At 36.4% G+C, this 15,645-nt stretch overlaps 1 protein-coding gene across 9 annotated transcripts in view; it reads left to right on the forward strand.

Annotated features, from left to right (window-relative positions):
• Window positions 1–15,645, forward strand: part of TASP1 (taspase 1) — a 239,744-nt gene that overhangs the window by 31,767 nt on the left and 192,332 nt on the right. For all 9 annotated transcript variants that reach the window (XR_012326209.1, XM_073792645.1, XM_073792646.1 and 6 more), the window contains exon 5: window positions 11,169–11,289. Coding sequence is in view for 8 of the 9 variants with exons in the window: in XM_073792645.1 (XP_073648746.1) it covers window positions 11,169–11,289 (121 nt within the window). In the remaining variant the exon portion in view is untranslated. The remainder of the gene's footprint in view (window positions 1–11,168; window positions 11,290–15,645) is intronic.

Here is a 15,645-nt window from a genome sequence, read left to right on the forward strand (position 1 = left end):
GTCCCCCACTATTGTGTTACTATCGATTTCCTGTTTTATAGCTGTTAGCATTTGCCTTATGTATCGAGGTGCTCCTATGTTGGGTGCATATATATTTATAATTGTTATGTCTTCTTCTTGGATTGATCCCTTGATCATTATATAGTGTCCTTCCTTGTGTCTTTTAACAGTGTTTGTTTTAAAGTTTATTTTTTCTGATATGTGTATTGCTACTCCAGCTTTCTTTTGATTTCCCTTTGCATGGAATATCTGTTTCCATCCCCTCACTTTCAGTCTGTATGTGTCCCTAGGTCTGAAGTGGTCTCTTGTAGACAGCATATATATGGGTCTTGTTTTTGTATCTATTCAAAAGCCTGTGTCTTTTGGTTGCAGCCTTTAATCCATGCACATTTAAGGTAATTATTGATATGTATGTTCCTGTTACCATTTTCTTAATTGTTTTGGGTTCGTTTTTGTGAGTCCTTTTCTTCTCTTGTCTTTCCCACTTAGAGAAGTTCCTTTAGTGTTGGTTGTAGAGCTGGTTTGGTGGTGCTGAATTCTCTTAGCTTTTGCTTGTCTGTAAAGCTTTTGATTTCTCCATTGAATCTGAATGAGATCCTCGCTGGGTACAGTAATCTTGGTTGTAGGTACTTCCCTTTCATCACTTTAAATATGTCATGCCACTCCCTTCTGGCTTGTAGAGTTTCTGCTGAGAAAACAGCTGTTAACCTTATGGGAGTTCCCTTGTATGTTGTCATTTTTCCCTTGTAGCTTTTAATTATTTTTCTTTGTCTTTAATTTTTGTCAGTTTGATTACTATGTATTTCAGCATGTTTCTCCTTGGGTTTATCCTGCCTGGGACTCTCTGCACTTCCTCGACTTGGGTGGCTATTTCCTTTCCCATATTAGGGAAGTTTTTAAGTATAATCTCCTCAAATATTTTCTTGGGTCCTTTCTCTCTCTCTTCTCCTTCTGGGATCTCTATAATGTGAATGTTGGTGCATTTAGTGTTGTCCCAGAGGTCTCTTAGGTTGTCTTCATTTCTTTTCATTCTTTTTTCTTTATTCTGTTCTGCGGCAGTGAATTCCACCATTCTGTCTTCCAGGTCACTTATCTGTTCTGCCTCAGTTATTCTGCTATTGATTCCTTCTAGTGTATTTTTCATTTCAGTTATTGTATTGTTCATCTCTGTTCGTTTATTGTTTAATTCTTCTAGGTGTTTGTTCTTTAATTCTTCTATGTCTTTGTTAAACATTTGTTGCATATTCTTGATCTTTGCCTCCATTCTTTGTCCGAGGTCCTGGATCATCTTCACTATCATTATTCTGAATTTTTTTTCAGGAAGGTTGCCTATCTCCACTTCATTTAGTTGTTTTTCTGGCATTTTATCTTGTTCCTTTATCTAGTACATAATCCTCTGACTTTTCATTTTGTCTATCTTTCTGTGAATGTGTTTTTTGTTCCACTGGGTGCAGGACTGTAGTCCTTCTTGCTTCTGCTGTCTGCCCTCTGGTGGATGAGGCTGTCTAAGAGGCTTTGCAAGCTTCCTGATGGGAGGGACTGGTGATGGGTGAGGCTGGGTGTTGCTCTGTTGGGCAGAGCTCAGTAAAACTTTAATCCACTTCCCTGCTGATAGGTGGGGCTGAGTTCCCTCCCTGTTGGTTTTTTGACCTGAGGCAACCCAGCACTGGAGCCTAGAGGCTCTTTGGTGGGGCTAATGGCAGACTCTGGGAGTGCTTATGCCAAGGAGTACTTCCCAGAACTTCTGCTGCCAGTGTCCTTGTCCTTGCGGTGAGCCGCAGACACCTCCCCCTCCCCCGACCCGCCACCCCGCCTCTGCAGGAGATACTCCAACACTAGCAAGTAGGTCTGGTTCAGTCTCCTATGGGTCACTGCTCTTTCCCCCTGGGTCCTGATGTGCACCCTACTTTGTGTGTGCCCTCCAAGAGTGGATTCTCTGTTTCCCCCAGTCCTGTTGAAGTCCTGCAATCAAATCCCAGTAGCCTGCAAAGTCTGGTTCTCTGGGAATACCCCTCCTGTTGCTGGACCCCCAGGTTGGGAAGCCTGATGTCGGGCTCAGAACCATTACTCCAGTGGGTGGGCCTCTGTGGTATAATTGTTCTCCAGGTTGTGAGTCACCCACCCAGCAGTTGTGGGATTTGATTTTATTGTGATTGCGCCCCTCCTACCGTCTCATTGTGGCTTCTCCTTTGGCTTTGTATGTGGGGTATCTTTTTTGGTGAGTTCCAGTGTCTTCCTGTCATGATTGTTCAGCAGTTTCTGTGTTTAACTTTTTGTGAAATCAGCAGACTGTTTCCACAACAGCTGAGCCATTTTACACTACCAGCGGCACTGTACAAGTGCTACCATTTCTCCATGTTCTTGCTGGCACTTGCTGTTTTTTGTTTTTGTGATTATAACCATCCTCATGGGTACAAAGTGGTACCTCATTGTGACTATGATTTTTATTTCTCTATGAATAATGATGTTGAACATCTTTTTACGTGCTTGCTGACCATTTGTATTCTTCTTCAGGTAAAAATGTCTGTTGACGTCTATTCAAGTCCTTTGCTCATTTTATAATTGGGTTCTTTTTTGGTTGTTGTTATTGAAAGTTATAGGAGTTCTTCATATATTCTTGATGCTATACTACTATTGCATTTCTCTGTCAGTCTGAAATTACATCAGATTAACACTTAAAAGGAAAAATATATTGTAACTACCCCTGTGGTTTTTTTGTCTCCCCCTTATAGCCCTCTTGCCATGCCCAGTACTTCCTATTTCCTGTCCTGTTTTGTTTTTCATCATATTTACTGCTATCTAATAAGCTATCTAATTTATTTAATTTCTTATTGTCTGTCTCCCTTAGCTAGAATTCTGGCTCCATGTGGACAATGATATTTTTCTGTTTTGTTCATTTCTATATCCCCGTGTGTTAGGTCAAGGATTAACAAACCATGGCCTGAAAGCCAAATCTGGACTGTTGCCTGTTTTTGAATGGCCTGCAAACTAAGAATGGTTTTGCCTTTTTTAAATGGTTGAAAAAAACTCCAAAGAAGAATAGTATTTCATGACTCCAAAAAATTATATGAAATTCAAATTTCAGTGTTTATGATGAAGTTTCATTGGAACACGGCCATGCTTAGTCATTTGTGTATTTTCTCTGGCTGCTTTTCATGTTACAGAGGCAGAGTTTAGTAGTTGTAGAGTTGTCTGTGTGGCCAAGCCTGAACTATATAACATATCTGGCTCTTTACAGAAAGATTTGCCTGGCACATAGATGAACCATAATTTTTTGTTGAATGAATGGATGAATCTTAGCCTATACCACCACAGAGGAATCTAAATTGGAAATCTTTCAGCAATCTGGTCTTGAAAATTTGAGCTTAATTGGCTGCTTAATAAAAATATCCTCAATGATTGTTTGGTAATACATTTTCATTGGCTTCTCTTCATCCTATAAATAGTGAGAATTGATGATGAAATACCAGGGAGTTTGTAATTGTTAGGATAGTGTCAGGTAGGATAGGTTTATTGTACAATTTTTACTAGTGTTAGTTTGAAAAAGACTATAACAACATGGAGTATACATCCTGTGTTTATTATTCTATTTAAAAATGATTCAAGAAATTGTTTCAAAAGCAGTTCCAGTTTTTCCCTCATTAGCTTTAGATTAATAAAACTACCTGCTTATTAATGAAGGCAATAGTAAAAATAATTTTGATATCTTAGCATACTTAATTTTGAATAAGAAAGTGTATTATCACGTAATTTCATTCTACTGTTGAATTTGCCCTTGATTAACAAGGTATGAATACTAACATATTAGTAATTTCCTGTAAATGTCTAACTTCTCCTTAAAGGAAGATTGGAAATTGGACAGACATAAATCATTTTATATAAAAATGATTTTACAATGTGCCAGTCCAGTTTTTGTACAACATTTGAAAACTAAATTGTTTGCATCTGTAAGTGCTGTTAATAGAGGTCTCATAATAGATCCCCAGAGGTACAGTATACCCCATAGCCTTGCAAACAGTTCTTATTTTATGCTTTCAGCAGAGGACATTAAATGGGTAATACAGGTTGTGGTTTAGAGTGAAAGAGTAATGCTTTGCAGATCTTTGCCTTGGCTCGGTGTTTCCAAATTTCATTAATAAGAAAGGGTTTCCACGTCATGGTGGGTGTGTAGCTCTTGATTCGCCTCTTGGCTTTCCTGCCCTCTCTTTGCTGGGTTAAGCAAAGTGATCTTGTTTTTTAAAGCTTTGTCTCCTTTGAAAGTTATAAGTAAACTTAAAAAATATTTTGCTTTTAAAATGTTATCTTTTAGAAACTGAAAATTCTGTTGCCTGAATTTATTTCATTTCTCTTGTTTCAACTGTGAAAAGATTGGATTCTTAATACTCTATTACATTTTTCTGGCATTTCTTTATAGCAGTAACCTGTAGGAATCAGTAAGTATCAGCTTGCTTAAGGGCTTATAGTACACAGTGATCAGTTATTCTATTTATATCTATTTGTAATTAACTCCTATTCATTCTGCAAATATTTATTGAGTACCTACTGTGTACCAAGCATTACTTTAGACATTGGGATACAACACCTAAAAAGACAAATTATTGTACTTTATAGGGCTTACATTCTGTGGGGAGAATTAGACAATTATATATAATGTCAAGTAGTAAAAAGTACCATAGAGAAGAATAAGATAGTAAGAGAAAAAATCATTGGGGAAGGTTGGGGAAATGCTAAGTCAGTATGGGGAGGACTGACCTGCCCAGAGATGTCACATGAACAAGATGGGGGAGAAAGCCATGCAAACAAAGGTGTCGGGGAAGGGAGTCTTGGGTTTGAAGGGAAAGTCTCTTCTTATCCCAGTTTATTCTTCTTTCTAGTACTACCATCATGGGACATCAGCTATTTATATATGCAGACATACGTGTATGTGTATGTTTCTGTATACACACACACACACAAACACACACACACACACACACACACCCACACAGAGTCTTTATTTACTGCCTCTTTCCCCTACTATAATTGCTCACTAAGCTCAGCATTTCAAAATGTAAAAGCCCTCAGGTGGGAGTGTTCCTCTTGTGCAAGAATTACAAGGAGGCATGTGGCTGGTGCATAGTAAGGGAGAGGAAGAGAGGGGCCAGATCACGTAGGGCCTTGTAAACCTTGGAAAGTAAGACTTTAGATTTTATTCTAAAGTATGACAGGAAACCATTGCAGGTTTTTGAACAGGGGAGTAAACAGGGTTTTAAAAGGATCGCTGGCTACTGATTGGATATAATGATTGCTAGTTGTACAAAATGATTCAGCTCAGAAAATCAACAACAAATGACCGTATAAAAAGCTTATGTACATTATAAGGGGAAAGTTAGTATATGGGGTGGTCAGTTTATACTGAGTGATAAGTACAATTTTTTTTCAGTTTTATTGAAATATAATTTATATACAACAAAATGCACCAATTTTAAGTGTACAATTTGATGAGTTTTGACAAATGTAACTACCAATGTAACTACCAACTCAATCTCGACATATAACATTTCCATCACCCCCAAAATTCTCTCATAATGCCTGTCTGCAGTGGATCCCCTCCTCTCAGCCACCCCTGGCAACTACTATCTGCTTTTTTCATAATTTGGCCTTTTCTAGAATTTGGTATAAATAGAATCATACATTATGTGGCCTTTTGTGAGTGGCTTCTTTCACTTAGCATAATGCTTTTGAGATTCATCCATATTGTTGGGTAAATTAGGAATTTGTTCCTTTTATTGCTGAATAGTGTTTCATTGTATTGATATATCACAATTTGTTTATCCATTTACCAGTCGATGAGCATTTGTGTTGTTTCCCTCTTTTGGCCGTTCTGATTAAAGCTGATATGAACATTTTCATTCAAGTCTTTATGTGGACATATGCTTTCATTTTTCTTGGATAAATAGTTAGGAGTAGAATTGCTGGATCTATGGTAAGTGTATGCTTAACTTTAAAGAAACTGCCAAACTATTTGCTATTTTTATTCTTACTAGCAGTGTATGAGGGTTATGGTTGCTCTACTTTCTTGCCAAAACTCACTATTGTTGGCCTTTTAAATCTAACCATTTTAGTGGTATCTTGTGGTTTCAATTTGCATTCCCTAATGACTAATGATATTATACATATTTTCATGTATTATTTGCAATCTGTTCATGAAATTGTTTGCCCATTAAAAACTTTGGATTGTCTTACTGAGTTGTATGATTTTTTTATATATACTGGATACAAGTCCTCTACCTTTATGTTTTGTAAAATTTTTCTCCCAGGCTGTGGCTTGATATTTTAAAATAAAGTTTTAATTTTAGAACGGTTTTAGATTTATAGAAAAATTGAGAAGCTAATACAGAGAATTCCAGTACACCCAATACCTCATCTTCCCTACTAGCGTCTATATTAGTATGGTACATGTTTCACGGTTAATGAACCTGTATTAACACATTATTATTAACTAAAGTCCATATTTTATTTGGATTCTTTAGTTTTACCTAATGTGAAAATCTTTTTTTGTTCCAAAGTGTTTTTCACCTTAGGTTATGTTTTTCATCTCTAGAAGTTTGATTAATTTATTTTTTCATAGCTTCTTTTTCTTCTTATCTTCATGTTTTCCTATATGTACTTGAACATATAGAGTATGTTTGCGAAAGCTAGTTTAACATTGTTAGTTAACATTAGAATTGTTTGCTAGTTCTATCATCTGTCATTTATAGGTCTGTTTTTGTGTGGTAATTTCTTCTGGTTATGAGGCATAGTTTTCTGCTTATTTGAATGCTGGTCATCTTTGGTTTTTTTTAAACACTGTATTTTACATCTTTGGGAGTTGGATATTGTAGTATTTCTTCAAATATTGTAGGACTTTGTTCTGGGACACTGTTGTGTAAATCATTTTGATCCTTTTGAGGCTTTTTTTTTTTTTTTTTTGTGGTACGCGGGCCTCTCACTGTTGTGGCCTCTCCCGTTGCAGAGCACAGGCTCCGGACGCGCAGGCTCAGCGGCCATGGCTCATGGGCCCAGCCACTCTGCAGCATGTGGGATCTCCCTGGACTGGGGCACGAACCCGCGCCCCCTGCATCGGCAGGCGGACTCTCAACCACTGCGCCACCAGGGAAGCCCTTGAGGCTTCTTTAAAACCTTGTTAGTGCAAGTCTAAAGTAGCCTTGTTTCTAGGGCTGATTTGGCCCAACTCTAGACGTTACCTGAGACTTTTCCTGATGTCCTCACTCTGGCTGATGGGAACATGACTTATTCTCCCCTCTGTGTGAGCTCCAGGGATTGCTCAGCTTACTCTTTTCCAGGGGTTCTTTCTTTGGTCTTGTAGCTTCCTCACAAGTGTATGTAGGCTAATACTCATTTAAAGTCTCAGGGTCCTGCAGGCCTCTGGCATTCTCTCCGTGTAGCTTCCTCCTCTTTGCACCCTGTACTGCATATTCTAGCCTTTCCGGCCTCCGTGAACTCATAACTTTGTCTCCTCAACTCTGGAAGAATGTTGGCTCTTTTTTGGGTTCCTCTTCCCTGTGCTGTGGGCTGAAAAGTATCTCTAGGGATTAAGTGGAGGCACCTGATTTGTGTCTGTTTTTCTCAGGATCACAGTCCTGTGCTGGCTATTGAATGAAGTCTGTCTGTTTCATATATTTTGTCTGATTTTCTAGTTAGGAGGACAAATATGATCCCTATTATGCCTTCAAAGTCCGAAGCAGAAGTTCAGTAGACACACTTTTGAAGTTATAAATGTATTTTGAAGTAGGAGAAGTATTTTTGAAAAAAAATTGCTTCTAATATATCCTTTAATTTTCTCATATCCCTTTTTCTTAGGTGTTTTTGAAATGTCAAATTTAAACATTGGGCAAGAGTTATTTTTAGAATAATTTAGTTCACTTTGTGATTTTTAACTTTGTATTATATTGAAATTAATTTTGCAGAGCTTATTTGCTGATATATCCCATTTTAAAGATTGTTGAAATGGCATATATACTGTTATGATCTTGTACATATATTTTGGGAATGACTAAATATGATGCTTTAAATTTTTCTCACATTTCAGTTCCTTTCTCACATACTTTGAAAGATATATGTGATTAGGCAAGGGAGGTTATGTAGAGTAAAAAAAAAAAAAAACCCTTGTAATATGGTGATAATTTACTTGTGCTTACTTGTACAGTCTCTCTGTTCAGTGTCATGAGGCTTCTGACCTGGGTCTTTATATGTTTGGATATATGGGTTCAGGCTTTTGAGCACGAGCCACCCGCTCTTGCTTGGCCCTGCCTGCAGTAAACCTTTCTCTGCCGCTCCCCCAATATACATACATACATATATGTATGTGTGTGTGTGTGTGTGTATATATATATATATATATATATATATATATATATATATATATATGAAATAATCCAGGGCAAGGATTCAGTCTTTATCTGTTCTAAATCATAGTCCTTATTTAGTTGTGATCTCTTTCCCAGTATTTAGTTGTGAATTGATTTAGGTAGAATATTCACTTGGAAGGCCTTATTCAAACTCGTTACAATTAATTACGCAATTTCTTTCCTTCGTCTTATAAAATGCCCCATTTTTATTAATGGTTTTATTTATCTCAAGTTTGGAAGTTCTGGTCCTTTTCTCTTTCTTTCTATTTCCTTTTCCCTGCTGCTGTCATTTCATATCAAGTGGTTAATGTTTCAAGCCTGCATTGTAAAATAGCCTCCAGTTTGGTCTGATTTCAGTTTCCTCCCCTTCCTTTTTATATATCAATAATATGTGAATGTCAGTTTATGTTTCCTTGGCCAATATACTCATCTTGACTTTTTCTTCTACAGAAAGCTTGAATGGCTTCTCATTATTTTCCCAATCAAGTCCAGATTCTGATGAGTGGCATGGAGCAATCTCCATATTTGGCTCCAGCCAACCATGTTTCCTAAATGTGTCTTCTGTGACTCTGACGCTTTACGGCTGCCTATGTGTTGCTCCCTGCATATCCACCAAGTGGAATTTTCTAGCTCCCTGACCAGTCTTTGGTTTTGTTTTACATCCTTCAGGAAGTCTGCTATTAACTTCTTCATCTTATACTGGGCCATTTCCTTTTGAATCCTCAAAGTACTTATTGTTTGTATCACTCACTTTCTATTTAATTATACAGACCTTTTGTTGTTTTCCAGTCTGTGATCTTCTAAAATTCTGTGGACAATTAGATTTTCTAACTGCATTAGAACAAAAGCCCTGGTCTCAAATACCTGACCCCTTTGCTCAAGTTATAGGTACACATTAGGGAGGTCTTAATGTTGTGGTCAGTTTTCCTTGGATCCAGGAAACTGGGGACATTTGTAGATAATTTTGGGCATTTGGTGATCTTTAGGTTGGTAAAGAATTGCCCTGGTTTCCTAGATAATATTGGTCTTAGCTTAGAACATAGTTAATTTTTCTGCATTGACTGTGATTTCTGACTCAGATACTCTCTTGCGTTTGGATATCTAATTGTCCCAGCACCATTTATGGAAAAGACTATACTTTCTTTTCTCTTTTTTTTTTAATACAGTAACTGAAACTTTATTGTATATATATTTTCACTTACTAAATTGCTGAACCCAGTAAAGAAGTATTTGTTTTCTGCTTTTTTAAAAAAATTAATTTTTATTGGAGTATAGTTGATTTACAATGTTGTATTAGTTTCTGCTGTACAGCAAAGTCAATCAGTTATACATGTACATATATCTACTCTTTTTTAGATTCTTTTCCCATATAGGTCATTACAGAATATTGAGTAGAGTTCCTTTTGCTATACAGTAGGTTCTTATAAGTTATCCTTTCTTTATTGAATTGTTTTGGCATCCCTGATGAATTGACCATAAGTGTAAGGCTTATTTCTGGACACTTCTATTGCATTGATCTATGTCTATCCTTAGCTATATGTCCATATCACACTGTCTTGATTACTTTAATTTGTAGTAAGTTATAAAACCTAGAAGTGTGAGCCTTCAATTTTTAAAAGAAAAAAAGTGTTTTTCTTTTAAAAATTGTTCCGACTATTCTTAGTTCCTTGCATTTCCATATGAATTGTAAGATCAGTTTGTCAATTTTTGTAAAAAACGGCAGCTAGGATTTGATAAGGGATTGTGTTGAATCAGACCAATTTGGGGAGTATTGCCATCTTAAAGATATTAAGTCTTCTGTTCTATGTACATTGATGTCCTTCCATTGACTTAGGTCTTTAATTTCTTTAAAACATGTTTTATAGTTTTTACTGTACACCTCTTACGCTTCTTTTGTTAAATTTATTCCTATTTTATTCTTTTTGATGTTATTGTAAATTGAATTGTTTTCTTAATTTCATTTTCAGATTTTTCATTACTAAGGTATAGAAATACAACTGATTTTTGCATATTGAGCTTATATCTTGCAATCCTGTTGAACTTTTTTATTAGTTCTCATAGTTTTTTAGTGGAGTTTTTAGGATTTTTTGTATACAGGATCATGTCATCTTCCAATAGAGGTAATTTTACTTCTTCCTTTCTAATCTAGATGCTCTTTGTTTTTCTTTCTTGCCTAATTGTCTTGTTCAGAATATCCACTATAATGCTGAAAAGAAGTGGTAAGAGTGAACATTGTTGTGTTGTTCCTGATCTTAGGGGAAAGGGTCTTTCACCATTAAATATGATGTTAGCTTTGGACTCCTGTAGATGCCCTTTATCATGTTAAGGAAGTTCCCTTCTATTTCTAGTTTGTTGAGTGTTTTTCTCATGAAAGGGTGTTGGATTTTGCCAAATACTGTTTCTCTATTAATATGATCATGTTTTAAAAATTTATTTTATTCTTTATTTTAGTAACATGGTGTATTACAATGAGTTTCAGATATTAAACCAAACTTGCTTTCCTGAAATCCCTCGTGTTCATGGTGTTTAATCCTTTCATATTTTGCTGCATTTGCTTTCCTTGAGGATTTTGGTGTCAATATTCACAAGGTATATTGTCCTGTAGTTTTCTTTCCTTATGATATCTTTGCTTTGTTTTGGAATCAGGGTTGCACTGGTATCATACAATGAGTTGGGAAGTGTTCTTTCCCTTTCTAGTTTTTGGAAGAGTTTATGAAGTGTTGACATTAATTCTTCTCTAAGACTAATGGTATTTTAATGTTTGTTTTTATCTTTTAGGATTCTCCTTTTACAAATGCAGGAATGGGATCTAATCTAAATCTCCTGGGTGAAATTGAGTGTGATGCCAGCATAATGGATGGAAAATCCCTGAATTTTGGAGCTGTTGGAGCACTGAGTGGTATGTGAACATTATAACACATTATCTCTATTCTTAGAAAAAACCTGAATATTACCATTTCATTCCTCCTAAAGACTTAGCTCAATTGTTTTCTTCATTCTTACTTGGAATAGTGTTGAAAACAAACATTGTTTTCTTTTATGGAATTTAAAACAGAAAATGTTACCTACAGATAGAAAGAAAACAGTGAAATAGCTTATGTCCAAGTCTTTGGTTAGAGTTTGATCATTCTCCTCCATCTCCTCAAGAGATTACAGACATGTAAAATGGGAGTTAGGATATTCTATTAGTTTTGCAATTATTTGAATACACAAATAATATATTTTTATTGTTAAAAACTTCAAATGATATAAATAAAATTTACCTTTGGTCTTCCAAATCTTCCCTTCCAAAACTCTCCTTAGGAGGTTTAACCAGTAAAATAATGTGCATTTATCCATATTTATATGTAAGAGAAACATAGTTTTGCACATATTTTAAAAAAATCAATGTACATATTATTATGAAACTTTCTTTTTTTCTTTTTGCGGTACGCGGGCCTGTCAGTGCTGTGGCCTCTCCGGTTGCGGAGCACAGGCTCCGGACGCGCAGGCTCAGCAGCCATGGCTCACGGGCCCAGCCGCTCCGCGGCATGTGGGATCTTCCTGGACCGGGGCACGAACCTGCGTCCCCTGCATCGACAGGCGGACTCTCAACCATTGCGCCACCAGGGAAGCCCTCTTTTTTTCTTTAAATAGGATGTCTTGGAGATTTTTTCCACATCAGTACATATAAGATACAAATGTTTTGCTGTTTATTTATTAAACAAAATATACATGAAGGGCACAGATTTTTGAAAAAAATATATTTTTTTGGAGTATAGTTGATTTACAATGTTGTGTTAGTTTCTGCTATACAGCAAAGTCAATCAGTTATACATATGTCCACTCTTTTTTAGATTCTTTTCCCATATAGGCCATTACAGAATATTGAGTAGAGCTCCTTTTGCTATACAGTAGGTCCTTATTGGTTATCTATTTTATATATAATATTATGTATATGTCAATCCTAATCTCCCAGTTTATCCCTCCTCCCCTTCCCCCTGGTAACCATATGTTTGTTTTCTACATCTGTGACTATATTTCTCTTTTATAAATAAGTTCATTTGTACCATTTTTTAGATTCCACATATAAGCGATTTTAAGTATAAAACTTCATTAATTTCTAGATGCATATAGCCATGTAAACCACCACCAAATCAAGACATAAAACATTTCCATGTCAAAATATAGAACATTTCCAAACTCCCAGAAGGGTTCTTTATGCCTCTTCCTAGTTTATACCTCTTGTACTCTCCTCCTACCCATTCCCCCTTGTCCATTAATTCTGACTTTAGGCACCATAGATTAATTTGCCTGTTCTTCAGATTCCTATGAATGGAATCGTACACCTCTGTGTCTGGTTCCTTTTGCTTAATGTTATGCCTGTGAGATTGATTTATGATTTGTGTCATAGTAGTTTTTTCTTTTGTGTTAATAGCATTTTATTGCATGTATATAAAATAACTTATTCTCTTGGTGGATATTTAAATAATTTCTAGTTTTTGACTGTTATGAATAAAACTCCAGTGCATATTTTTGTGCATTTCTTTTGGTAGACATATGCACTTATTAATATTTCCCTTGAGTACAAACCTAGGATTTGGAATGGTAAGTTTAAGTACATATGTACTTTGCTTTAGAAGATACTGTCAGACAGTTTTAGAAAGTAGTTGTTACAATCTATACTCCCACAATGTATGAGCATTTCAGTTACTCTGCATCCTTGCCAATGTTTGATACTGTTATTCTTTTTAAAATTTAGTCATTTTGATACGTGTGTAGTGGTATTATTGTTTTAATTTGAGTTTCTCTGGTGACTAATGATATTGAGAACCGTCTCATATGCTTATTGGCCATTTAGATGTCCTTGTTGTGCAGTGTGTTCAAGTCTTTTGCATACTTTTTTTTTGCGGTATGCGGGCCTCTCACTGTTGTGGCCCCTCCTGTTGCGGAGCACAGGCTCCGGACGTGCAGGCTCCGGATTCGCAGGCTCAGCAGCCATGGCTCACGGGCCCAGCCGCTCCACGGCATGTGGGATCTTCCCAGACCGGGGCACGAACCCGTGTCTCCTGCATCGGCAGGCGGACTCTCAACCATTGCGCCACCAGGGAAGCCCCTGCATACTTTTTATTGGATTTTTAAAAAATTTATTTGTTGGAGTACCTTATATATTTTTCATACAGATCCTTTGTCAGATACATGTATTGTGAATATCTGCTCCCAGTCTGTTGCTCACTCTTCTAATGAAGTTTAAGTTATCAACCTTTAATGTTATGGTTAATTTTTATTGTATTTTGTTTAAGAAATCTTTGCCTACCCAAAGTTTTGAAGGTAGCTTCCACTGTTTTCTTTTAGTAGTTCTATTGTTTTTAACCCTTCACATTTAGCTTTCTTATCAAGCTCAGATTAATTTGAGTGAAGTATGAACCGAAATTAACTTTTTGCCCTCTTATGGATATCCAAATGACTCATTGCTATTGTCAATAGAAAGGACAGTTCTTTCCTCATAGAATTGTGTTGGCAAATCAGGTGACTGTATGTGTAATGGTTTGTTTCTATACCTTCTATTCCATTAATCTGTCTATTGCCAGTCCCACACTGTCTTGATTTCTATAGCTTTATATTGTATTTTGATAATTTGATAGTGTAAGACTTCCAACTTCCTTTTTCTTTTTTTTCTTTACAGTTGTATTGGCTATTCTTTTTTTTTTTTTTTTTTTTTTTTTTTTGCGGTACGTGGGCCTCTCACTGTTGTGGTCTCTCCCATTGAGGAGCACAGGCTCCGGACGCGCAGGCTCAGCAGCCATGGCTCACGGGCCTAGCCGCTCCGTGACATGTGGGATCTTCCCGGACCGGGGCACGAACCCGCGTCCCCTGCTTCGGCAGGCGGACTCTCAACCACTGCGCCACCAGGGAAGCCCTTTTTTTTTTTTTTTTAATAAATTTATTTTTGGCTGTGTTGGGTCTGGGCTTTCTCTAGTTGCGATGAGCGGGGGCTACTCTTTGTTGCGATGCGTGGGCTTCTCATTGCGTGGCTTCTCTTGTTTCAGAGCACGGGCTCTAGGCATGCAAGCTTCAGTAGTTGTGGCACATGGGCTCAGTAGTTGTGGCTCGCGGGCTCTAGAGCACAGGCTCAGTAGTTGTGGCGCATGGGCTTAGCTGCTCCACAGCATGTGGGATGTTCCCAGACCAGGGCTCGAACCCATGTCCCCCACATTGGCAGGCGGATTCTTAACCACTGTGCCACCAGGGAAGCCCCTGTATTGGCTATTCTAAGTTTATGGCATTTTCATAAAATTTTTAGAATCAACTTGTCAATGTCCATAATAAAACCCTGCTGAGATTTTGACTGGTATTGCATTGAATGTATAAAACCATATGTGGACAACTGACATCTTAACAATATTGCATATTCCTGTTCATGAACATGAAATATGTGCATTTGTATAAATATTATTCATTTCTTTCTCAGCAATGTTTTATGGTTTTTAGTATAGATGTCTTATATACCCTTTTTATTAGATTTATTCTAGATATTAAGTTTTTTTGATGGCTATTGTAAATATATATTTTAAAAATTAATATACAGTTATTTTTGTATTTAGAAATACAGTTGAGTTTTGTGTATTGGACTTATATTCAGTGGCCTTGATGACTTCACTTATTAATTCAAGCAATTAGAAAAATAGATTCTCTTGTAATTTCTATATACACAGTCACATCTTTGAATCATGGCAGTTTTTTTTTTTCCTTTCTAATATTAAAAATTTTTTTTTCTTGCATTATTGTGCTGGCTCTGACACTCGGTGCAATATTGAATATAAGCGGTGATAGTGTACATCCTTGCTTTGTTCCTGGTCTTAGAGGGAGAGCATTAGATATTTCACCATACTGTGTGCTGGTAGCTGTAGGATTTTCATAAATGCTCTTTATCAGATTGAGGACATTTCCTTCTAGTCTTAGTTTGCTGATAATTTTTATTTTAAATGGGTTATTGAATATCATTAAGTGTTTTTCTGCATCTTTGGCTTTTCTTTTTTATTTTGTTACATATGATGGAATTTATGGTTGATTTTTGAATGTTAAACCAACTTTTCATTCCTGGCATAAAGTCAGGATTGTAATTTTTTATCTTTTTCACATTCCACTGGATTTGATTTACTGATGTTTAAGATTTTGACATCTATGTTTATATAATAGATTGGCTTTAATTTTACTTTCTTAAAATATTCTTTTTAGATTTTGGAATCATGTTATGGCTGGCCTCATAAAATGA

Source organism: Tursiops truncatus, chromosome 15 (genome assembly GCF_011762595.2).
Source record: "Tursiops truncatus isolate mTurTru1 chromosome 15, mTurTru1.mat.Y, whole genome shotgun sequence".
NCBI classification, from domain to species: domain Eukaryota; kingdom Metazoa; phylum Chordata; class Mammalia; order Artiodactyla; family Delphinidae; genus Tursiops; species Tursiops truncatus.